Source organism: Sceloporus occidentalis, unplaced genomic scaffold, assembly GCF_023333645.1.
Source record: "Sceloporus occidentalis isolate IW3139 unplaced genomic scaffold, rSceOcc1.0.p SCAF_169, whole genome shotgun sequence".
In the NCBI taxonomy this organism is placed as follows: domain Eukaryota; kingdom Metazoa; phylum Chordata; class Lepidosauria; order Squamata; family Phrynosomatidae; genus Sceloporus; species Sceloporus occidentalis.
In genome coordinates, this window is record NW_028317149.1 from 1,601,971 (window position 1) to 1,628,908 (window position 26,938).

The 26,938-nt window shown below is 39.1% G+C and overlaps 1 protein-coding gene across 1 annotated transcript in view; it reads right to left on the reverse strand.

Annotated features, from left to right (window-relative positions):
• Positions 1 to 3,670, reverse strand: part of LOC149279391 (nuclear factor 1 C-type-like) — a 61,695-nt gene extending 58,025 nt beyond the window's left edge. The window contains exon 1 of the mRNA XM_089501244.1: positions 3,641 to 3,670. Within this exon, the coding sequence (XP_089357370.1) occupies positions 3,641 to 3,670 (30 nt within the window). The remainder of the gene's footprint in view (positions 1 to 3,640) is intronic.
• Positions 3,671 to 26,938: the final 23,268 nt, after the last annotated feature.

A 26,938-nucleotide genomic window follows, 5' to 3' on the forward strand; every position in this document is an offset into this window, starting at 1 on the left:
ATATACAAAATACGCAACCAGATAAACTAAGACTCAGTCCAGATATGACACACAAGGCAAAGGTGCTGACTGTCAGAGGGAGGAAGTTGATTTAAATACATACACAACTACATGCACATGCTTTAGTACGGCACAGTATTATTAACTTTCATTTATATAGCGCCAACAATTTACACAGCTCTTCTTACGATACAAAGGGTATGACAAATACTACAACTGACAACTGACAAAACTTAGTTTAGGTAAAGAGGTCCCTGCTTGCAATTTTACAATCTAGAGTAGGCAACAATCCCCTGTTTATATGTATTAGGGGCTGCACTTCCGAAGGACCAGTCAAGACTATTTGTAGACTGCAGAGTGAAGTAGTACCGGTCGTCAGCAATTTGCATGTTTCAAGAATGCTACCCTGACAGATGCAGAGTAATCTTCACACACGTTTTTGAATGAGAACAGCACTACTTAAATTATTTAAAATTGAACTAATATTGATGACATGTACTATGAATATAGGATATTTATAATTCCTACTGACCGTATGGTGGGGAAGAGGTTAAATCTAGACAAAGAATGAAGAATATCGAGGGGGGGGGGGCAGGGAAGGTCTCACTTCCGGAGCAAGAGCAGGTGGAGCTGAGGAGGGGTGTTTGAGCAGAAAGAACAGAGAGGAAGGTTATGTGAGGACACCACTGAATGTGTTTATGTGCATTCATGTATGTACCAGCATGCTCATAAGTTTACTATACTTAAAAACATCCACTTTAGCTCACTATGCACAACAATTACTATCTACATTAATGCACACATACACGGCTTCGGCTTGCTACCAGGAAAGAAGTTAAGGTGAAAGGTTAAGATGTTTACCAGTCCCATGGAGAACCATAATTATATTTTAATAACAGAGATTTGGGGTGCTTATCTTGTATGGTTTGATGCAATTTGTACAGAAAAATAGCAGGGCTGTAGTCAGATATAATTTTATAGAAACAGATTTTATCTGAGCATAGACCTTTTAAAAGGGGAAAGTGATGGAACAAGGTACGAACCATTAAAAAAGTTGAGGACCAATACTAACAGGGAGAGAAGAAGAAGATAGGATTTCCTTTTACAAAGGCTTATAAGTGGATGTACACGAATACAGCTCACGACTCTCCAGACACAAGAAGAGACAGTTCAGATTTGGCCTTTGCATTATCTGCCAATACAGGCACACAGAAAAGTAATTTCTATTGGAAACATGCAAGATTAATCAAACACAGGTGAAGAACATTGTAAAGATGAATTTAGCTTAGCTCCGTCTTAAGACAAGAAAGGAGAAAAAAATGTTATGATGTTAAAGGCAAACTTTTGAAACTCCTATAATTGGTAGCTTATACTTGGTGAATAACTTTGAAGAGTCTTAGGTCAGATTATTGAGAAGCAAAACATGACTATTGTAGGCCACAGGGCAATCATGATATTGTTTTGGTATGGTCTGAGATGTATGAGGTATACGCTAACGGGAAAAATTATGTTAGGGAATAAGAGGCGCTGAGGACCATAAATTATGCAAATTAGCAACAACAGGAGGACACCATAACAGAAAATTAATAATCTGTAATAAAGTTCAATAGAAGTTATGAAAAGAGACAAAAAGTGTCACCATTGATATACCTGGAATAGGAAGCTTAATAACTTATCCAGGTGTTCACACAAGTAATAAAAGTTATGTGTTTTATATAAAGGAGAGTGGTGCAAGTAGTATACTTTTATGTGGTATATTATTAACCCATTTGGGAGCAGTTAACCGATAAGCATAGAGGATCAGTAAGGACAATTATTGGGATAAGTCATTTAATAAATGAAATAAAGCATGTAGTTAGTTACAAGGATGGGTACATGGGGCACGAAAATGTTTATCTGTTTCAGGGCTAGCATGATATCATATACAACAATTCTTGGTGTAATTTGGTGGCCATTTTTCAAACATTTCGTTGTGTCAGAAGTGCATGTCCGCTACTAATTTGAACGGCTGCTGCACCATCTACAGCATTAAATACTTCCGTTAAAACTCTAGGACGTGGCAGAGGCACACAAGCACAAACGACGATAACTGTTATGGCACAGAGACACAACTAGGTTGCACAGAGCATCACACACTAAAGAGACAATATTTAACACATACATATACAAAGACATTTATAATTTTTTTTTAAACATATATATATATATACTGTGGTTCCACATTCTACCGTATACTGAGCTGCACTAGGCTAAGGACTGCTCTGCACCAAGAAACATGGCATGTGATTCAGACTGCTCTGCACAGGCACAATTTGCTCTACGGAGACATTGACTGATTTGCACTACCACATGCCTAAACATAAATAGTTATAGATGGACATATATTGCTCTCCTGCACTGCATAAACTGCTCTGCAGACGGATGTATTATGGTGCAGGCAGATAAAGATTCCTAGGATAGGAACTCTCCATCTCCACCGTTCTAAACAACACAGCACTAAGCAAATATTACACGCAAACATATATTATACGCAAACATATACAGTGCTGCAGAAAGGTGTGATAATCTATTCCCAAGAGCTAACAATTGGATTTTTTTTTATTGAAGCCGAATACTTTGAAACCAGGCCAAGGTCACGTCAATGTCCAGGCCTTTAACATCCTCAAATCAGAAAATCTTTTAACACTCTGAGTGCCAGATTGTTCAGCAATATTTCCGTGCCCTATTCAATTTGAAGGGGTTAATAGTTGTTTTGTTTTTTTTTTATTAAGAAAGAGAGTGGGGATATAAAAAGATCCACCCCACAGTTAGTCAACACCTCAGGGAATAACGGCAAAGATTCGCCATTGCAACTGTAACAGCGCCGGACGGACCTTATACACTTAACTTAGACAACACCACAAACAATGATACAAACAGCCAAAAGAAAACGTATGCTCACATTCTCTTCCCCCACCTCATGAAAAATGAGTATATATATATATATATATATATATACACCTATATATATATATGTTTGTTATTTTTAATATATACACATGCATACGGTTGGAATTAATTAAATAACTGTCAATTTATAAAGTACAGAAGAGAGAGACAGTATTGAGAAAATATTCAGCCCGCAAAAAAGCGCGCAAGAGGGTGTGGGGCGAGGGGCGGACGAGACACGTGACTTGCTTTTTTTTTTTAGAAGACGAAGAAGAACGGCCTGTAATACATTTATAAAACAATACATATCAAATGTATTTAAAATACATTCTAATGGCATCTCTGCACTAGCGATAACGAAATAATCAAACGCGTTTTTAGTTAAAAATAAAACAGGCAATTGGTTAAAGACAACCTCTGCTGAGGACACAGCACTTCCTTTAAAACTTAGAACGAGTTCCTCGTTCCCCCATTTTATAGCAAAAACGACAGCTTTTTCTCTCTCCCGTCACAAATAAACAAGCAGCCTTCTACCTCCTACGTAAATCTGTTTGCTTTCTACAATAAACCGTTGATAAAATAAAAGCGATATAAAAATAAGAGCATAGCTGCGTGCAAGGAGTCTCGTGACTACAGCAACAGAAAGCATTAGGAGCAATAGAGTAAAAGCACTTTAGAAAGTCGACATAAAATGGGATGTATGGAACTTTACCTGTGTCAGACATAAAGGTGATGCATACATGATTGGATAGGGTATCCTCGTATACTCCACTGTTATATGCACAAAGTTACTGAGTCATAGGCAGAGGCTGTAAAGTCGCTTCTTGTAAGATCCCACATCCAACTTTCTGTCCCCCTCGCCAAAATAATAATTAAAAATAAAAATAAAAAATACCGCAATATACACATTAAAAAAAAAAAAAAAATCAAGCGATAAAAAAATCCCTTGGGAATACCAGCCTGGAGTGGTAGGGAAGGGAGTCTTTGGTTTTAAAAAAAAAATCCTGTCACCCTCCCTTAACCCTTTTCAATTTAAGATTCCCCGCAGGGAGGTGGAAGGCAACTTTGTGAATTGTGTCCCATTACGAAAATGAGGAGATGAACGATAGAATTAAAAAAAGAGAGAGAGTGTGGGAAGGAGGGGGAGGAGGAGAGGAGGGATGACGTTTTATATCAAGCCCATCCTACAGTAACACACACAAAAAAAAACCAGATATAAAATGACATCCCTTTAAAGTTGTATGATCCTCAGATGGAGGATGAAAATGCATTGGTGGGTGAGAGAAGAGCCAGGGGATCGAAAGCCTCTCTCATTGAACTACCTGGTAACATACTGGTTAAAAAGGGCAACAGGTTGCAATGTGTGTCTGAATTTCTGTACATTATGATACGCACTCCGAGTAACATAATTCACTAGGGCGGGGAAAACTTTAGCCTGCAGAGAAATTGTTAACGGCACTTTGAGTAATTAAAATGCTTCTTTTACGAGCCAGTTAACTGAAATTGGGTGTTTCGCAGGCTGTATTATGGCGCTGCGGAATATGACGGCGCTATATAAATCAATAGATAATAATAATATCATTTAAGTGTATTTAAGGAGGTCAATTCACTGTGCAGTTTTTACAGGCGACCAGTTGAAAATGCTGACATGCTCACATATACTGCAGTGGATGGACATATTATAAAATGATGTAGTGGGCAAACATGCCATGTGGCCGACCACTTTAAAGCGATATACGGGGACGGGATTATTCACCCGGATGTTATGATAGATAATGCATTGTTCCACAAGGGATATCAAAGAGGATCATGTCTCTCCTTGTTTGTAGGTTCGTGGAGAAAAAGAGATAAACAAATAAATCTGTAAATGTAATTTATCTGATTTATAAAAAAATAGATGTTTGTGTTAAACATTGTTGCTGACTTAGTGATACTGTAACAAGTCATGCTATATTTCTCTGCTAAGGGGGAAGATCTTGTCTAACATTCCCCACTAATGAACATTGCAATCCCTAATATAAGACAATGAGATATATATATATATATATATATATGTATTTGTAGGCTTGTCTAATGGGAGCGCACTGTATAATAAATGCCATTCCGTCTAATTGTAAACGTTATATAAACAAATATTGACAAAATATGTACACTTAGCACATACAAGGTTATACAACTAAAAAGCGATACAAGATGATGTGCTACAGCACGTATCCGCTTCTACAGCAATCAATTCAGTTACACATATTGTACACAACTGACAAAGTGTTTAATATCTGCCTGTAGGTGTAACAAACTGGTTTCACAATGACTGTGAACTTAAAATATGTTTACATATTAGCACAGATACAGATGTTTCAATTTTACACACACACATATATATATGAACATATATATATATATATATATATATATACGCGTAAAGTAAAATCAAAATAAAATGTGTTCTGTATTGTGACCCATGAAAACCGTGTATTTGGCAGATCATCATTTTAATAAGAATTTTGCCTTAGATAGTAATAAGCAAAAGTAAATTGGGTCTCTGAATGGACGGGCATATACGTATTTATGATGTAGAACACCATTTATCTTAAAGCAGACTTGTGTTAAAGCCAATTAAGTGTCCTCTCTAATGTAATGCAGCAATATGCTTTTACCGGAGGCAGCCTGCAATAAAGTGTGCCGTAGTACATTATTGTTACTCTATTCAAAACTCCTACCTATACGAACAGATTATTTTACTGCGCGCTTATGTGTATATAATTAATACCTATGGTTTCATATAGCGCCATCATATTCCGTAGCGCTGTACAATAGGATGTATGACTATTGGAGCTCATTCCCTAATCTAAACTGTAACTAGGTGTAAGAACAGTATTTGTAAATAAGTGAATTGTTGGTCTGAACTGCTAGTTCAAACAATTGGATGTTTGGATGGATGGAGCTAGAATGACACCCAGCATCTCAGACATCCTGCTACTGACATATTTAAGAAGATCCTGCCATTCAATGGCAGAAAAGAAGTTCATCAGGGCCGGCTGCTGCCTGCTCTCTTTTCCTAGAATATGTTACTGTTACTTCCTAGGGCTTTCTTTCCATTCTATGAAAGTCTGACTTGACTTCTTGCTAATGTGGCTTCTGGCATCCCGTGTTTATCCAAAGCTGGAATTGGGGTACGGCATCGTTAACCCTTTATGTTCCCTTTTCCTATTCTCCCCCTGCAGCCACGGATCTAGGAACAAAGGCATCATTATCGTCGCCAAGCTAGTTTTGCGGTGCCTGTCCCTTTAATACGGTCCTGTCTGCTGTACGTGGCCCGAGCCAGGCGTGCCTTTCCCGGCTTCGCTTCCAAGTTCGTGCCGATTTCGGCTCTAGGTCCTCCCCTTCGCACGCGGCCATATTTAGCCAGCTCCAGCCTCTAGTCTGATAAAGCTAATTCTCCCCACCCCCTTGTCCTAAATTCCCCTCCCCCTATAAAGCTAAGAAGGGTGAACCCCTTTTTTAATATACGAGGAACAGGAACCAATTTCATCATCCTATACAAAAGCAATTCGCATGGCATCCCATAAACATAGAGACATCAAGCAAAAAGCGGTAGGCAGGAGCCCCCAGCCCCAGCACTCACATCACTCGCAGCATGCTGGAACTGTCACCTACCATGATGCTGATCACAGTGCCTTCTACCAAACTAAGCTGGGGATACGGCGGTCGGATTGGAAGGTCCACATGGTTCTCCTAGGTGCATCCTTGTCGTACAGAGGAAAGGAATCCCGCCTGAGCCTCCTTGTGATCTGTGTCAGAGGTTACTGCGGGACCCCCATGCCTCTGCCTCCTCTGCCTACATGCCTCTGCCTCCTCTCCCTGGTGCTGTGAATGAAATGCTGAGTAACATAGTGTGTGATCCTGCGCTGCCCTCCCCACTGCTTCAGCTAGGGAATTACCAGGCTATGGGTGGAGGTGGCTAAATAAAAGCTTCCTTAAAACGTACAAGTCCTTCCAATTCACTCATCTTCCGCATAACTAGTGATGGGATCAGCACTCATCCCCTTGTGTTGGATGTCTGACACAACATATGAGTATTTGGGGCAGTTGGGGATTGGAAAGGGAAACACATCTAACACAGGTTTAAAACATTATTAGGATCCTATCAGATTTTTCTGCCTTCCCCAACCCTTTTATTACCCCATAATTTCCCTCTTCATATTCATCTGCCTCATCTTTTTCCTCATTCAGACACACTATTTACTCCTTTCTTCTCTCACAATCCTAGTAAATCTCTTTTTCTCCCCTCCCCCTCATCCACTTCTCCCAATTCCTCACCAACTCTGCCTGCCTCCTCCTACTGATCTGCATCTTCCCTCCCCATTCTCATACACTGTCCATGCCCAGCTAGAGTGTGCCCCCTGGCATCTGCAGGGGTGAGGGAGGAGCTAATGACTCCTACCGTCCCCACACTATACAAAGATCTTAACTCATTCAATGCAGCAGATAGGATTGCATTGCACCCCTTTTATAGTTTACCTTTTTATATGTATTGTGTAACGACCCAAATATCCCTCAAATTGATCAATAAAACATCTCTTCATTTAATAAGAATAATATTTTTGAATCAATATGTTACACCCTATATAATGCCTTCCCATAACTTCTCATGCTATTTAATTAAAAACAATTAAGTGGGGGGTTTTGGCATGTTCTTGAATAAAAAAACCTTAAACATAACCATATAATATCTTACTCTTATACTAAACGATATTGCATACATCATTCACTGGGCCAGGACCCTGCTCCTTTGGCTCACAAGGGGTCTTGGAGACTGCCGGGGTTATTTTTTTTGTGGGGGGTCGAATTTGTGAGTTGGCACCCTTTCCAGTTTACACATCTGTAAAATCAAGGCACTGCATCAACTCACAGACAAATTAAATATCAATGGTAAAATTGCTTTGGAGGTTATAACATGCAAGTGCCTTTAATCGCCTTGTGAGTTGTGACATCAGTCAAGAAAACATTAATTCATCAATTTTTTGTAAATAGACTCTATAGAGGTTTTCTTATATGTTTTCGCCTCTGTATCTCTGCTGTAATGCTTTCCCTTTATTGCAGCTGTATTCTCCAATTCATTATTATTAGCCTTTATTTATTAAGCACTAACATATTACACAGCGCTTTTTTTTTCCAATATAAAGTTGGGGTAGTTAACAAATACCTTACAAATATACATTTACACATACAGATACAACAAGTGTGTTCATGTGTGAAAGAATGAAAATATTACACATATGGATGTGAAATATATTTAAATAATACATATATTCGTATGCAGATTTATGTAGAATTTAGAGCTTGATTTCATATATCCTAAAGTTATGTTACGTTATCCTAAAGCTTTATGCATTTGAATTTTGCCCTCATCTTCATAATATAAATTAAAAACCCAGGACTGTATAGAATTCCCATTTTCTGCACTTGCCAATAATTAGCAGACAATTAGTACTTTGTTAATAGGTTTGCCCCCTCTGTTTAATTGAGACATAAAAGGGGAGGGGGTGTTGTTATGAACGGCGCATACACAGGGATCAGATTGTGCACACAAGGTGTCCTTGCCTGACCCCACTGAGTACAGGAAACTAAAGGAGGGGAGAAGGGGGGAATATGTGTGTTACACAGAGTCAGAGCAGAAGGAGAGAAGGGGAAGTAAAGAGAGGAAAATAACTGGGTCATTTTGTAGTATAGGAAGATTAGTGGAGTCAATGTACCATGTGAGTTCTTACCAAAACATAGGTGTAGGTATAGTTTGGTGAGAGAAAGAGAATATATTGTATATATACTGTATGATGTTTACAAAGCTTGTTTTTGGACCAGGCAACCCAGATGATTAAACAACGGATTTTGTTGAATGGAAAACTACCATGAAAAAAATCTTACCCTATGCGTCTTAAATCACAACCTAGTCAACCTCACTATTCAGGACCTTTTTATGCCCTAAACATCAGCATTTATTTTCCAACAAGCATGATTCCTCTGTTCAGTGTTTACTAGATTTGTACATCTGGATTTGTCTGAACAAAGTTTTCCTAATTCGTGCATTCATACGAAAAGGAGGAGGGAACTAAAAACCTCTGAATATTCGTTATCCATCAGTTTGTCTTTTTTTGGCTCACCCTTCCCCTCCATAACATACTCACTTAGAGCAGCGGTCCCCAACTTTTTTGGCACCAGGGACCGGTTTTGTGGAAGACAATTTTTCCACTGACCAGGGGCAGGTTGTTTTGGGTTTGATTCAAATGCATTACATTTATTGTGCAGTTTATTTCTATTATTATTATTATTAATATATTTAATATTATCTATTAATATCTATTATTATTAATATATTTATTATTATTTATAATACTCCACAGCACTCCATACCTGGCTGTGTTTAAATATGAAACTTGTAAAGTAAAGCTGCTCCTTCTCTGGCTGCCTGTCCTCCTTCCTCGCGGTTGCCGCCAAACAGAAAAATACGCAGTGTGGAAAACTTTATTGAAGACACAGCCTTCCCATGCAGCCCCGCGGTCTGTCTGCTGTGCAATGCGATGCGCATGTATGTTTTACAGTAGTCGGGCACCCGTGACAAGCCTGAAGTAGTTGATTGTATAGCAGGCAGTGGCAGGTGGCGATTTTTCGTTGTGCCTTGGGGAGGGCTGGCAGCCTAAGGTCTGGGGGGGCAAGTCTAGTCAAGTGGTCCTTTCCGCCACCGAATCATATTGATGTAATGTGATCATCAGTACACTAAAAAGTCATCATACACGGGACGCTTGAAGCCACAATTTAGCGCCACTAATCCTTTTTAATAAGATATGCAGACTAAAATAGAGTAAATAACACAAAACCTTTACTTTTCCTCTTACTGATTTCTGGGCCTAGAAAGTTTTGTCCTCTGAAGTGACTACAAATTCAGGAGGGAGTTTTATCTCTGGATAAGTTAAATAACTATTAATTAAAAAATAAGCGCTCCGTCGCCACAATGTGGGCCGTGCGGCCGAGTTGCCGTTAGTTGGGGACCCCTGACTTAGAGAAGCCAATATTCAGTTAAAGCTTGTTACATTTTATTGCAATTTATAAACTCCCAGAAAATATGGGCCAGGTACCCTGTAAGATAAGGTGAATAATAATTAGAAGAATGTAGGGAAGCTTATGTGGTTTTCTTATGTACAGGGTAGTATGAATGTGCATGGGGTAGGGTCACTGGGTATTTCTTAGTATGTATATGCATACTTTAACCCCTGAAAGACCAGGGTTTTTTTACTTTTTGTACCCTTTGGGAGCGAGGCTGTTTTGACACTTTTGCGGGGCTCGTGTTCAGATGTAATTTTATCCTCACTCATTTAGTGTACCTACACAAGTTATACATTGGGTTTTTTTAGGACAGGAAGGGCTTTCTTCCATAGATACAATTTTTATCATATTAATTTCATATTATTTCCTATAAAAAATGATGAAAAATTAAAAAAAGACATTTTCTGACTTTTACCTGAAAAATCCTTTGAATATGCTAATGCATAAACCTGCTAAATAGATTCTAGTATTTGTCCTGGGTTTAGAAATACGCAATGTTTTTTTTGCTTTTTTCTGCAAGTTATTGGGCAATAAGTACAAGTAGCGTTTTGCTATTTCAAAACCATTGTTTTCCAAATCTGGTAATTCTTTCCCAATGTGCCATTTCAGGTATCTTTGAAACTGGCCAATGCAATTTACCCCCTCAAACCATATATTTTTGAAAACTAGACACCTCAAAGTATTTCAAATAAGACCCCAATATGTGTTCAGCAACATCTCCTGAGTACAGTGATACCCCCCATGCATGGGTTTGTCGGGTTGTTTGGGAGGTAAAACGCCACATTTAGTGCACATTTTTTAACTTGGAACTTTTACATCTGGTCCTACTGCCCCATGTCCTTATAGGTCTATCTTTGAAGCCGATTAATTCAATTTACCCCATCAAACCATATATATATGGCTCTCTCCACCAAATGTATCGGTTTGTCTTTGTCAATTCTTGTCTTGTCATATCCCTTGAATTTATGTATTGTATTAAGCGCTGTGTAAATTGTTGGCGCTATATAAATAAAAGATAATAATCATCTCCCCAGCACGGTGATACCACCCATGCATGGGTTTGTGTGGTGTTTGGGGGCTCATTTGGGAACTGCGCTCCCCCCCTCATTTTGGTCAGTCTGTGCCTATGCCCTCTCTTTGAGCCCGGCCACTCCAATTTACCCCATCAAACCATTCATTTTTTTAAATTAGACACCCCTTCGGTATTTGAAATGTTTTTACTTTAACTCTTTCCATGTCAATATTTTTGAGACGATACAGGACTAATTTTAGCATAATAAACTATACATTTTTAATAGTAAACTTTATTTTTTTATTTTATTTTATTTTTTTTTGACTTTTTTTTTGCTGAAACTGGATGGTACATCTGATGCATAATGCAGTACCTGTATTCAAGCTGCAAGTGGAGCCATAATTCTCAAGAGGGTCTGGGGACCCTCTAGCGAACTTTTCCAACTTTTTTTAAAGGACCCTCCGCCATCTTGCAAGTGACAAAATCACTTACAGTGGCGGTTGTGACCGATCTCCGGGGTGAGGTTCATTGTTGCGACACCATTGAAGTTTAGGAAGTGTTTGGCGGATGTTGAGGCCCCTTGGGATGGGCCAGACAAAAGAGAACTTATGGTCGAGGATATTATGTTCCAAATAGCATCTGGATCAGACCTCGGGACCCTGAGCAACAGCATCGGAAATGTCCCCGGGAATAGTCTGTGTGGTAGAGTTCCATAGCCGCGGTTCAGTAAACCCTGGTCCTAATGATTGGTAATAAAACCAGCTTTCCCAAATGAGCTCCCTCTCCGTAACCACCACCGAATGTTGCCCACCACAAACATAGTGGCAAAAGAGAGATGTGGTGGGACAACAGGTGTCTGTAGCGACGCAGTTCCAATTGTCGGCAGGGATTTCCGCCATCATTTTTCTTCATTAGTTCCTTTTCCAGTTCCATAAAAGCTTGTTTGAAAACGCATGTGTGTAATTGCAGAGTTTAAATTACTGTTTTACATAAGTTGACTGTTAATTTCTATTAAGAACTCCTTAGACTAAAATGCATTTTTTCATCACAGCAAAATGTACTCCAGGACAAAAGAACACCAACCAAGACTAAAGGTCATCATATTTGGTCTGATTTATTTGAAAATAGATTTATACTCCTTGTGGGTGGGTAAAAGCTGAAGCCTACAAAGCGTAGAAGCTCTGCAGTATGTTTTACAAAGAAGCACTCTGCAGGGTCAGGAAGACTATTATGTTTAATAATTATGTTTAACAGACTATTAAGTTTAAAAGAAGTTTGACATGAATAGTCAAACAATAAGCTATGTGTATTTATAGTTATATAAATACATATATACAGTTGGTTAAATAATATATAATTCAATAACTTAACCACTGAACACTTTTCTCCCAAAAATGTAAAATGGCCAGTGAGGAACCAGATTTCTTTCCAATTTCACTGTGGCCTGTTAATAGCTATTTATTTAATCAGGTCGCATAGAAGAATGACATGTTTCTACAATTAACTGGCTAAATGAAATCTATTTTCTATTTATACACACATTATTGCCACTGTAAGGCTCACTGACCAATCGTCAATACAGTGGCATGATTATATCCTTCTATACCACTTAAATCCACCAAACCTTCCTGAGCTCATACAAAAACTGGATATCGGGGGAGGAAAGATGGGCAGGCTTTTGGGAAGTATAGCTTTATCAGGCTGCTGGGCAGCTCTCATCGTACAGAGCTGAACATCTGATCTAAAAAATATGCCTCCTCCCCCAACTTATCATCTTATCTCTTAAATCAGCAGCTTAGAGACTGAAAATCTCCAATCTGAACCTATAAATAGATCAACAATAAAGGCAGTAGAGTAACACTTTGTTTTTCGAACGGCAACAGTAATAATCAACATACATATCCAAATGTCAATAATGAGAACTAAATCTATATCATTACATTAATACTAACAGTTCTATTTACCAGAAAAGCCCTGACAACTAGGCTGATGTCTTGGCTATAAGCCCCAGAGGCTGCTAGCCGCTATACGGGTGCAAATGGGCCAAAAAGGATTCAGACTAGTTTTTTGGTTAATTTTTGACCCATTCATTTTCAGGCAACAAATAACGTTCCCTGCCCACTCGATTCGGACGAAAATCAGGGGCATTTTTATTTTTACACCATTCCCCATGTTCTGACCACACATAGAGAGTGAAAGGTCACACACAGAGAGTGAATGAGAAATGTGTTGTCCAGTGCCCACATTTACTCATTCACTCTCTCACACTCATTCTTGTTTACTCTCTCTCATGTTCTCTAAATGTTTCTCTAATTTCTCTGCCGACCACTTCTGCTTCTGCCTACCACTTCTGCATCTGCATCTTCTTATTCTTGGCAATTCAGATGAATCTGAATGCACAAGTCTACTAGCCGCCGTTGTATTTATAGTTTCTGAATCAGGGGCACACATAGGGTAGGGCAAGCCCAAAGGTAGAAAAAAGCTGATACATAGTAATGAGGTCCTAACCTCAAAGCTACAATTTAAAGGTAGTCAGAATACAGGGACATAGACAGTTGGTATAATCACTATCAATGTTTGGCTTAGATTATACATTGACAGCAGGGTACTTCTAAATTTTATGCCAGAAACTAGGTCTACTGTATTTCTAAGCATATTACGTCAAACAAAAACAAAATGGAGTCAGAACAATCTTGTTTTCTGTAAAATAATATAAATGGTTTGATTTATACTGTGAACCAGGGGCGTACCTAGAGTATTTGGCACCTGGGGCAGATCCTGTATGTGGCCCCCCACAAACACTTTAAAACTGCATAGCTTCTGTCATTATATACTGGCGCAGACGTTGAAGGTGGTACAGCATTACTGTTATCATTAGATACTGAGGCAGACATTGATGGTGGTACAGCATAACACCTATCACTATATACTGAGGCAGACATTGACGGTGGTACAGCATAACACCTACCACTATATACTGAGGCAGACATTGATGGTAATACAGCATAACACCTATCACTATATACTGAGGCAGACATTGATGGGGTACAGCATTGCACCTATCACTATATTCCGGCGCTCAGCATGACATGCCAGCACCGCGTATCATGGGAATTCTAACATATCAGTTTTTTGGGGATTTTTTGTCAAGATTAGTGAGTTCATTAGTCCAAACTTTTGATAGACAGTATTATGGACACAGGATGTCTGGACCAATTCCACCAAAAACATTGGCTGTTCAACACTACGTTTGATAGATGAGTAATAAACTTTCATGGCTTTTCTATATACTTTTCATCATATTTTTGAGTTAACAGTTTCATTGCTGGTCCATAACTAAAATTATTAATTAGATGAGAGCTCCTCTTGGTGGTGAATTATGGAAATTGTATAGGAATTTGCAAAATCACATGATTATAAAAGGAAACAACCATTATCCTTATTGGAGCGTTTTAATCCATGGGAGTAAATTGTAGAGATCAGGTTTGCCTTAAAAAGAGGGAAGACTGTGAGGATTAGCATTTGATTCACTCTTCTAATCACTATAAGATAGTTATTTTTATGTTTTTTATATTTATTGTCTTCTTCAACATTTAGAATAAATGTAGCCCATTAAACCCTGTAAGTGTAGTATATTCACTAAGGCATTTTTTGCATCTATTAAAAATAAAAATCTCACTGATAATATGGAAAAAATGCTAAATTGCAGCTACAGAATGTTATCTTAAACAAGTTTTTAAATTGTTTGTTATTAGTGACATTGTAACAGACAAGTTCAGTGAGATAAAATGATTTTTCTACCATGCTAATTAACGTTTTTTTCCCTTCTTTAGCTGGCAGTTCCAAAATGAGATTGTTTTGTTGTTGCTGAGTGGATTGGAAAAAGTTAACTGGTTTGGTGCCGATGGTGGTAATATTGGATACTACTACTAGAAATTGTGCAAGTAGTTGATGCACAGAAATACACTATTTTCTCAGATAAGTATTGTTGTAACCAGCAAGCTATTATATGCATAAATTGCATGTTCATGTGCTATGTAGATTACTGTGTTATAACACAACCAGTGAGTTCTGTTATTTGGAGCTACACAAACTGTATGCCTTTTAAACTTAAGGAACACGTGCTGTTTATATAAGGAATCTGGAATGTTAATGCAATGTGTTATGTTTTACTTGTTGCATCATTGTTGGTGTTAAATCTATAAGCCAGCAACTAATACCGATCAGTATTACACTGTATTCTATGCCATGCTGTATTTTGACACGTTGTGAAGTTCATTTTTCTGATTTATATTTTGTAATGCACAGATCATATAGCTATCTTGTAGACTTTTGTTTTAACAACAACATGTATTTTTGAGTAAATATAGTTGTATGATATATTATTTTGAACTCTAAATTTTAATCTGATCTACAAGAACGTAGGAATAAAATATAGGGTATCTCTTTATATTAATATTTTGGACATGGTCCTATATTAATTAATATTGCCATATTTATTAGTCATAATATTCCCTACACCATTCCCCATGTAATGGCCACACCCCCCTCTTACAATTCAATGGTGGTAGTGCCACGTCAGCGCCATCCTTGTGGAAGGAGGGGAGTTTTAGTTGATTGGCAAAGTAATGTTCCACCCTTAACAGCTCACATGTCAGTACCAGTGGATTCTTATGCCAGAAGCATAAGTACAGCTATGGGGACTTCCACTTCATAGGTCAGCCTTCTCACCCATATCTTTAGCTCTTACCCCTCCTCCTTCTGTAGCTGTTTTTCTGGCAACTTCAATAACTTTGAGTCACCGGGCAGGAATGCTGGCACCGGGTATGGGGCCGCCCCGGCACTAAGCCGCATAACATCTCCACCATTCCATGTCACCAATACAAGTTATATTACTTTCTCTCTATTAAATGAAAACAAATACTGGATAACGGAAGCATGAGGGTTCACAACAAAAAGGAGAAAATGAGAACAAAAATCTATATAAATGGTCACTGTTACTGTAATTAGTCAATTTAGTCAAATTAGTCAATCATCTTACTATATACTGACACCTAGTGGTGTATATAATCAAAATCATAGCAAGGCTGTTATGATTAGGCTGTAATCATGATTATTATTATTATTACTATTTTATACTTCATGGTATAGCTAAAGTGGGTTCAGCTACAAAAAAAAGTCACAAGATACAAGAAGACCTGCTGCTGAGATACACAAATCAGCCATAACATTATAACCACCTGCCTAATATTGTGTAGGTCCCCCTTTTGTCACCAAAACAGCCCTGAACCGTTGAGACATGGATTCCACTAGACCTCTGAAGGTGGGCTGTGGTATCTGACACCATGACATTAGCAGTAGGTCCTTGCAGTCCTGTAAGTTGTGAGATAGGGCCTCCATGGATGCATCCTGGTGCCATGTTACTCACACATGCTCAGCCATCCATGTGATGTAAAAGAAAAACATGATTCAGTTTCTTCCATTGCTCCGGGGTCCAGTTCTTTTGCTCTTGTGCCCATTGTAGACGCTTTCCGCAGCATGGGCACCCTGACTGGTCTGCGGCTGCGCGGCCCCTTACACAACTGACACAAATTTTGTTATTTCAACTGTTTACCAAAACAAATTCAAGTAACAGCTAAATAATGAATATGGGCTTAAAGTGCAGTCTTTCAGCCTTAATTTGAGGGTATTCACATCCAAAGTGGAGGAAGGGTTAAGGAAATACAGCTCTATAATACACAGCCCCCTTTGTTTTAAGGGCCAAAAAGTAATTGCACAATTGACTCAAAAGCTGTTTAAAGGTGTGGGCTATTCCTTCATTAAATTTTTCTTCAGTTAAGCAGATAAAAGGTCTGGAGTTGATTCGAGGTGTGGCATTCGCATTTGGAAGTTGTTGCTGTGAACCTACAACATGTGATCAAAGGAGCTCCCAATGCAAGTGAAACAAAATATCCTTAAGCTTCAGAAAAATAAAAAAATCTTTAAGAGAGATAGCAAGAACATTAGGAGTGGCCAAATCAACAGTTTGGTACATTCTGAGAAAAAAAACGCACTGGTGAGCTCTGCAACACAAAAAGGCATGGACGTCCACGGAAGACAACAGTGGTGGATGATTGTTGGATTCTTTCCATGGTAAAAAAAAAAAGAAAAAACTCTTCACAACATCCAGTGAAGAACACGCTCCAGGAGGTAGGCATATCATTATCCAAGTCTACCATAAAGAGAAGACTTCACAAGCAAATACAGAAGGTTCACCATAAGGTGCAAACCATTCATAAGCCTCCAGAGAATTCACATTAGACATTGCCAAAAAAGCTAGCCAAGTTCTGTAAAAGTATTCTTTTGAATGAAACTAAGATCAACCTGTACCAGAATGATGGAAAGAAAAAAGTATGGAGAAGGCTTTGAATGGCTCATGATCCGACAGATACCTTATCATCTGTAAAACGCGGCGGAAGCAGTGTGTTGGCATGGGCATCCATGGCTTCCAATGGCACTGGGTGACTAGTGATTATTGATGATGTGACAGAAGAATTCTGAAGTATATACGGATATTTTGTCTGCTCAGATTCTGCCTAATATAGCGAAGTTGATTGGTGCCCCCACTCAACTTCAATCACCTGATCTCAACTCGATGGAGCATACATTGCACTTGCTTAAGACAAAACTTAAGGCAGAATGACGCCCCAAAAAAAGCTGAAGAAACTGCAGTAAAGGCCTGCCAAAGCAGCACAAAGGAGGTCTATGCGTTACCGTCTTTAGGCAGTCATTGCCTGCCAAGGATTCTTGACAAAGTATTAAAAATGAACATTTTATGTATGATTGTATTGGTTAGTCCAATTACATTTGAGCCCCTGAAATAAGGGGACTGTGTATGAAAATTGTTGCAATTCCTAAACGATTCATACCATATTTTTGTTGAACCCCTTGAATTAAAGCTAAAAGTCTGCACTTCAATTACATTGTGGTGGCGTACAGAGCCAAAATTATGAAAATATTGTCAGTGTCCATCTTTTTCCAGACCTTACTGTATATATATAAAACATATATGATATAAAACAATCAATAATAATAAATAGCAATTACATGGCATCATGATCGTGAAAACTGAAACAAGAACCACAGGTACATCTATGCCAGGAAAATGCTCAACCAGTAAATTCGGATGAACGGGATGAAAGATGGCGGGAAATATCAGTTAAAGATGGAATTAAAAACCCAAACATGGAAAGCTAACATGGCTTTGTGTCATGATGCCCTCGGTATTTGTAGTTAACCCTTGAAAGATGTAAAGGGGAAGGAGGTAAGGGCTTGAAAGGATGTTTAGGTATTATAATAAAATACCTAAGAAGTCAGTGTAGGTAAAACATCTTTGGGTGTCAGTTCACAGCACCAGACAGAAACATTATGCCGAAGCTTTTAAACTAAAAACATATAATTTTTTAACCCCTTTACGACCAGGCACGTCATTGGTAGTTAATTGACCAATGTGCCTGGCACATTATGGCATTAAACAAGGTTAGAAAGAGATCTACGTGTCAAGGCATTCAGCAACACCAAGATCGACATTAGGGGCCCTGTTTGGCCCTTCCCCAGGGTGTCAACGTCCGTCATACACTCTATGGCAGCGGACACCTGATTTAAAAGAGTTTAAAAGTTTCCAAGAATGTCTCTCCAGACCCTCCTGTGAACTCTGGGCTCCTGCAGGTTGAATAGGAGTATTGCATTCAACCATACAAGTCAATTGACTCCAGCTTTCTAATCACAATGTGATTAGTAAAATATTTTTAAAATGATTTGATATTGAAATGGAAAAAAAATAAAAATAGCTACAAAAATATATAAAAATGTGGCAACATTTCAAAATATTTATGCATTGATGTCACCATAAGTACAAAACTTAGTGCTGTATCCTCCCAAAAATCCTGACATGGAAACTAATAGCATTTCAAATAACAAAGGGGTGTCTTAAGATGTCCCAAATAAGGCATAGGCACAGACTGACCAAAATGGGAAAAAATGCACTTCCCAAATGTAGTCCTTTAGCCACCAAACATTCAGACAAACCCATGCATAGAATCAAATAACATAATCTATTTTGCAGTTTTTTTCATTTTTAACTTTTGTACAAAATGCTTTTTTAAAAATTTTTCAGGATATATATTTTTTATATATAGGAAGTTAGATGATACCAACAAATAGTATCTAAGGAAAGCCCTTCTTGCCTTGGAAACACAATATATAACTTGTGTGGGTTCACTAAATGGGAGAGGAGAACATTACAACTAAAAACGAGCACTACAAAAGTGTTTAAACAGCCTTGGTTCTTAAGGGGTTAAATATTGATTATTGAATTGACTGTTTTTATATTTCAACTGTCTAGTCGTTCCCACCAGCACTCATCCTTGGTGGGGTTTCTTGTTCTTGAACCCTTTCTTTGTTTCCTCTCTCCCCCTTCTGGCTTATAGAGAATTCCCTGTCTTTAGACAAGCCTAAGACTGAACTCTCAAAAAGATGCGATCATCATGGCCAGACATTCTGACCATGTTCTTACACTGGTGTTATTTTCAAAACTAACTCAGGCTCAATGGAAGAGGGGACCTCTCCTGAAATATGTACTCTGTATTAGGGTGCTGGTGTTTATGCTCATGTGTAGAGCTATTGACACTAGGACCAGTCATGTGAATGGATGCTTTGGATACTATATGTTATTTCCTAACATAAATATATTTAAGTCTGTTTTAAAATGTGTTCAAATATAATTTAAAGGAAGGACAAAAGCTTAGTCTCAGGCTGAAATTTAAACACCAAACCATACAGACAGTGACACCTAGAGGGATTTATGATAAATTGAAATCTATTTTTCTATTGCATAAATACACTATATGACCAAGCTCCAGAGTCCAATGGCAGCGTGTTTTACACTACTCCAACCAACGCTTAGTATTGCACATAGTGATTTTTGGCTTGTGTGCAGCTGCTCGGCCATGGAAGCCCATTTCATGAACCTCCCAATGCACAGTGCTTGCACTGATGTTACTTCCAGATGCAGTTTGAAACTCTGTATTCAGAGATGATACAGAGGATAGGCAAGTTTTATGCACTTAAGCACTCCATAGCCCCTGCTCTGTGAGTGTGGCATACTGCTTTGTGACCGAACTGTTGTCACTCCACTACCCAATAATGGCACCGACAGCGGACCAGGGCAGATCTAGCAGGGCATAAATTTCACAAACTGGTTTGTGTCAGAAGTGGCGTCCTATGACAGTGCCACTTTAAAAATTGCTTTTATTTCCAAATATTGGGAAGTGATCTAAATAGATCACCTGCTTTCCTACACAAATTATGTCACTATTCCTAAATACAACTTTTTTACAGTATATACCAAAATGACCACACACGGAATTTGAATTCAAAAAGTATTATTATTCCGATGCAGGTGGCAATAAGTTAAATGTTTTATTTCCGATTCACACTTTTTTCAAGACACCCTTAAGGGTATTTACACCCAATAAATACTCAAAAGATCATCCCACCCACTACTTAATCCCTTCTTCTCCAAAAAATGTACCCTCTGAAAACCTCATATAAAGCGTATATGCATTGCATTTGTAAACAAATATAACGCAGCTGACAATATAGTACAGTTTATGTCCAAAAGGCGCCAAAAATGTAACATATTAACAGACACTCATTATTAAATAAATGTCAATACTGATGTCATGCACTGGAGCGGACTAGGGGGTGCATCTAACAGCTCTATTTGACAGCCTGGAAATACAATAATAGTACGCTCTCTTTGTGACCCCCAAGGGGCCACTGTGTCCAAAGTAAGTATCCAATATGAATTAAAACCAGGAATGCCCTACCCCAGTAAGCTTCCTTCATGGAAATGTAGTGATCTCTAAACTTCTTTGCAAAATATTGAGTTTAAACATTTAGTATGGACAGAACAATACAGAAATTTGACGAATCAAAATTTTGTATGTTTGAGGAGATGACTGTATGTGAAACTAACACCAAGGTGTAAAACATACCATTTAAAATGATGCAGGAAATTAACGTGTGCGGATTCTTTGCCTGTTCTGGAGTTAGTGATTTCCACAAGATTCACAACACTTTGACCGGAGAAAAGTACCACTCTATTCTGCACAAGTATGCCATTTCTTAAAGTTGTGTGGACAGTGATCCTAAACACACATTGCAGCTGTGCCATGCGAAACAGCTTCCAAATGCAAATTCCACATTTTGAGTTCACTCCAGACTCTTTAACTGCTTAATTGTTAATGAAAAAATGCGGAAATACCCCACACCTGGCCATACAACAGCTTCTCAGTCAATTGTCTGATTACTTTTTTGACCCTCCGAAAATAGGAGGGCTATGTATGAAAATTGCTGTAATTCCCAAACCATTTACCCAATTTGGCTGTAAATACCCTCAAATGAAAGCTGTACTCCAATCACACCTTGTTTGCTTAATTTTTACAAATAAATGTCACTGTCCAAATAGTCATGGACCTAACTGTATGTGTTCTTATCTTTAAACATCACTTACATAGATGTATTTAGTGTACTTAACTGAAGCAAATGTGATATCTGGCAGTGGCAGATCTGCTTTGAGCTGCATTGGTAAAAAAAAAAAATGAAAATGTATCCATACTTATCATCATTTTCTTTTCTTGGCTTGAGTCAGAGGCCCTGAATAGACCCTCCTTAACCCTAAATCCTTAGTCTTAGTGACTATAAGAAATTAGAATGCTGCCATGGAGTAACCCAGAAAAGCAAATTTCACCCTTTTAGGGCTTACCATGTATGAGTGATTGGCCAACCACTGATCCAATTGAGTGATGGCACTATTCCCTTCCGTTCCTCTTCCAAAAAATATATTCTTATTGAAGTTGGACTGCAGATCATTATCTGAGCCAACCGTCAGCCATTAAGCTTAACTAAAACAGTGGACAATATGCAAGGGTGTGGGGGCATTAATTCTTAAGGTGGTGCTGACTCGGAGCATCACATAAATCAGTCGGTAATGGGATAAATATACAATTCAGAGTTGGCTGGGGGCAATACACAAGGGTGTGGGGGATCAATAGGACATTATTCACAAAGGGAGCTAGCTGTGGGCATGACATAAATCAATACTAAAGGGAGGGACAGGCTGGGGGTATAAATACACATAGGGCAAAGGGCAGAGGGCAAAACACAAGGGGACAAAAAACACAAATGGGGGTCAATGACAAGTCCGGATATGAGTGTCAGTGTGGAAGAGCCTGTCATGGTGTGTATGTTTGGGTGTCGATGTGGCAGAGCCTGTCATGGTGTGTCTTTTGGTGTCGGTGTGGCAGAGCTTTGCCTGGTGTGTGTGTGTTTGGTCATCCGTTGTCAGGATCTACCTGGAGTTAGCTATGAGAGGAGCCAGGGTGCTCTTATAGCAATAGGTATAACAAAGGCATAGAGCAAGAACAGAGTGCAGAGGACAATAGGAAGGAGAAACTCAAGGCAAATCTAAGAACAGTTCTGGGGTTAATAGGGCAGGTGGCTGGCAAAGTGTTAATCCAGTTATCAGTCCAGGGGTCAATAGGGCAGGCAAAAGGCAAAGGGTTAATCCAGTTATCAGCCCAGGGGTTAATAGGGAAGGTGGCTGGCAAAGTGTTAATCCAGTTATCAGCCCAGTGGTCAATAAGGCAGGCAGCAAGCAAAGGGTTAATCCATTACAACAAAGCAAGGTCAGCAACAGATGGGAGACAAAGGAAACAAGGCTGGTCACAGGAAGGATAGCAGGGAGAGCACAGATAGCGGGAGACTCTGAGCTATGTGTCAGCGGGGGGAAGCGGCTTCCCGCTGCACAACCACGCATCAGCCGCCGGCAGCACCACGTCATCAAAGCTCCACTCATTTTATCCAACCCTCATAAATAGCATAATTTAGCCCCGCCTAGTTATTATGTGATGTCCCCAGTCAGCACCCCCTTAAGAATTAATGCCCCCACACCCTTGCATATTGTCTGCAGCCAGCCCTATATTGTGTATTTATGCCACCCAGCCAGCCCCCCTTTAGAATCATGTTAGCCCTGGCACCCACATTGCATCCACAGGACCTGCCTAGCACCTAGACTGGATTGTATCACCAAGTTCCCACCAACACTACCATACATCCTATGTATGCGGTAGATATATTTGCAGCATAGCATCTATATCAGGCAGGTGGATTTTATCATGTTTAGAGAGGTTATTTAGATAAGTAAATAACAAGGAAATCAGTGATTTATTCTGTGCTGGTCGGGGCTTGAGCAAGTGTTTTGCATGAGCTTAATATGATATTAGGGACAATGGGACAGTAAAGTAACCTTTGGCACTCTAGAGGTTGTGCACTAAAATTTCCATTATGCACCTGCAAGAGTCATAGCATATCCCTCATCAGTATGCAGTTAGCAAGACATTGATACGATACAGCGCAGCTTATAGTGAGCATGAGCACATAGTGAGCCTGACATATGTTATACAGCATAAATCCCATTACTGTATATTGAGCCAGTCACTGATAGTTAACCCTATCATTATATACTGAGCGTGAAGGTGGTACAGTATAACTCCCATCGATATTTACTAAGCCTAACAGTGGTACACTATAGCTCCCGTCATTAAAAAGTGATCCAGACACAAACAGTAGTACCGCATTACTCTCATCATTATATAATAAGCCAAAAACTAAGGTTGGTACACAATGTTCCATCTAATTTTTCTTAGGTGGCGTGCGCAGAAAATTTCTCTTGTGCAAAAATTTTCCCAGAGCCAAAATCTTGTGCGCATAATATCCGCGCCTCATAAAGTATCAAAAAATAAATATATATATTTTTTTTTTTTATTGGGAAAAACTGTTGTGCGCACAATTTTTGGACGTGTGTGTGCGCTCTAAAAATGCTATGTGCGCGCGCACAAGCGCATAGCTTAGAGGGAACACTGTTGGTACAGCATAACTCCCATCACTATATAATAAACCTGGCAGCGGTACAATATAGAGAGCCTGACTCCCATCATTACATAATGATCCAGGCACAGATGATGGTACAGCATGACTCATATGCAGGGGCGTACCTAGAGTATTTGGCACCTGGGGCAGATCCTGTATGCCCCCCCCCACAAACACATTAAAACTGCATAGCTTCTATCGTTATATCCTGTCACAGACATTGAAGGTGGTACAGCATAACACCTACCACTATATACTGAGGAAGACATTGACAGTGGTACAGCATAACACCTATCACTATATACTGAGGCAGACATTGACGGGGGTACAGCATAACACCTAACACTATATACTGAGGCAGACATTGACGGAGTACAGCATAACTGTTATCATTATATACTAAGGCAGACATTGACAGTGGTACAGCATAACTGTTATCATTATATACTAAGGCAGACATTGACGGGGTACAGCATAACACCTATCACTATATACTGAGGCAGACATTGACAGTTGTACAGCATAACACCTATCACTATATACTGAGGCAGACATTGAGAGTGGTACAGCATAACACCTATCACTATATACTGAGGCAGAGAATGATGGTGGTACAGCATAACATCTATCACTATATACTGAGGCAGACATTGACGGGGGTCAGCATAACACCTAACACTATATACATTGACAGTGGTACAGCGTAATCCCTATCACTACACATTGAGCCAGACATTGATAATAGTGCAGCATAACTCCTATCACTATATACTAAGCCAAACATTGATGTGGTGTAGGCCTACCACTTCATTGTCTGGCTTAGGGATGCACCGAAATGAAAATTCTGGACTGAAACCGAAAATGCAGCATTTACCTGTCCGAAACCGAATATGACCCCCCACACTTTTCTTTATAGTAAGTAACACAGCATGTACTAGCTGACTTGGCATGATAGGAGTGTGATTGCTAACGTATCTAGCTACTACAATCTCTAACATTCTCACTCACTCTTATTCAAGCTCTCTCATACTCTCCCTCACACTTTCAGTCTCTCACACTCTCACGCATGTTACCTCACAATTTTACTCATGGTCTTTCACACTCTCACTCACGCTCTTGCATACTCTCAGACTCTCAATTTGTGTGAAAAAAACCCCACAAAGTAAATTACTACCACAAAGTTTGAGAAAGGCTGGTAGTAAAAATAGTTCATGGATAGTGTTAAAATGCCAGCATTTAAAATACCCTGGGGTGTCTTGTTTTCAAAAAGATATGATGGGGAGAATTGAACTGACTGGCTTCAAAGAAACCCCAAATAGGACATGGGGACAGGTTTACCAGATTTGAAACAAAAAATGGTTTTGAAATAGCAGATTGCTACTTATTCTATTGCTCAATAACTTGCAAAAAACAAACATAAAAACATTAGGTATTTCTAAACTCAGGACAAATAGTGGAACATAGTTAGCTGGTTTTCCAGCTGAGTATATCATTTTTCAAATAAAAGTGAGAAAAAGTTTTTTCCTAACATTTCCACATTGTATTATTGTGTGGATTCACTAAACGATAGACAAGAATATTACAGCACAAGCACCGCAGAAATCATAAAACAGCCTCGGTCATGAAGGGCACAAAAAGAAAAAACAGCCTTGTCCTCAAGGGGTCAAAGCACTCTCTGAACACCATTAATAAGATACCTATATGTTAACTGGGGTGCTTAACCCTCACGTCTTTCCAAAACCTACAAATACATTTTTAATGAACTTATCACTAAAGGGAGCAGCGTGATGTTCTCCATTGGTCGTGCTCTGCTCTTATCTGCTTTTCTAGTCACCTTCGGGCTTCAGGCGTGCAAAGCTCTGCGCATAATCGGAGTCGGTATTGATGCTCCTCATTTTGCCACTCAATGCACTAATCACTCCAACACATTGGTTCCAGAAATCTTCCATGCGGCCATCCTCACAGAAGAAATTCACAGGATACCCGGTCTCAGGACCCAAATACGAATAAGGTGAAATAGAGACACATCATCAGTACGTAACTCCTTTTTGCTTACCTATCTGCAGATCATGTAGAGGAAAGTGACATTTGATGGTAAAAATGTCTGCCATTTTTCAAGGATTAGGGTATCCGCACTAAAATCCAGCTGACAGGTTCCTCAGGTGTCAGGAAAATTATCGGAAAATGCATTCAGTAGGTGAAACTACCGAACCATAGAAGAAGCTTGTTTCTAGAGCTCTTTTTCAAAGCCCAGTCTAATGGTACACAGGTGGGATCATGTGCACACTTGGTGTTTGGTTCATCATCCTCTGACTGCTTCTTTAAGATGGGATCAACGCACTACTTCAAGGGCTTGTCTGATATTAATACAGATTTATTATTTATTGATTTTTCTCACTGTTAAAAAAAAATACACACTATGTTTTTTTTGTGGGATTTCTTTGATTTTGATGTTACTGTTTGTCACTTTGTTACAAGAAGACCAAACTAGCACACAAAATGAACTGTGTTAATTCTGCCACCTTTTTCCACAAAACCCTGTTTTTATAAACCCAATATTCCCAACACAATTACATGGATTGATAAACATAAAGCCCAAATATGGTGCTGCATTCTTGAATAGCTTCTCATTACGTTATGCCAGTAATGATAGACCGATTCAACTCGTTTTACCCCGATTTTTATTTTCTCAATGACGTCTAAAGCATTCTAGCCTTCACTTTTCCCTATTCATTTGCAAATCAGGTGAGTTCACTCCTCCTTCGGTTCCCCCCCCCACACCTCCGTCTCGCTCTCTCTTTTTCCCTCCTCCCACTATTCTCCACTCCCAGCGTGACGTCAAAAGTAGCTCTCCACAGCCTTGGTGCTGAAGCATACATATGGCAGACTGTGTGCAGGGGAAGTGAGAATCATTATGACTAGCTG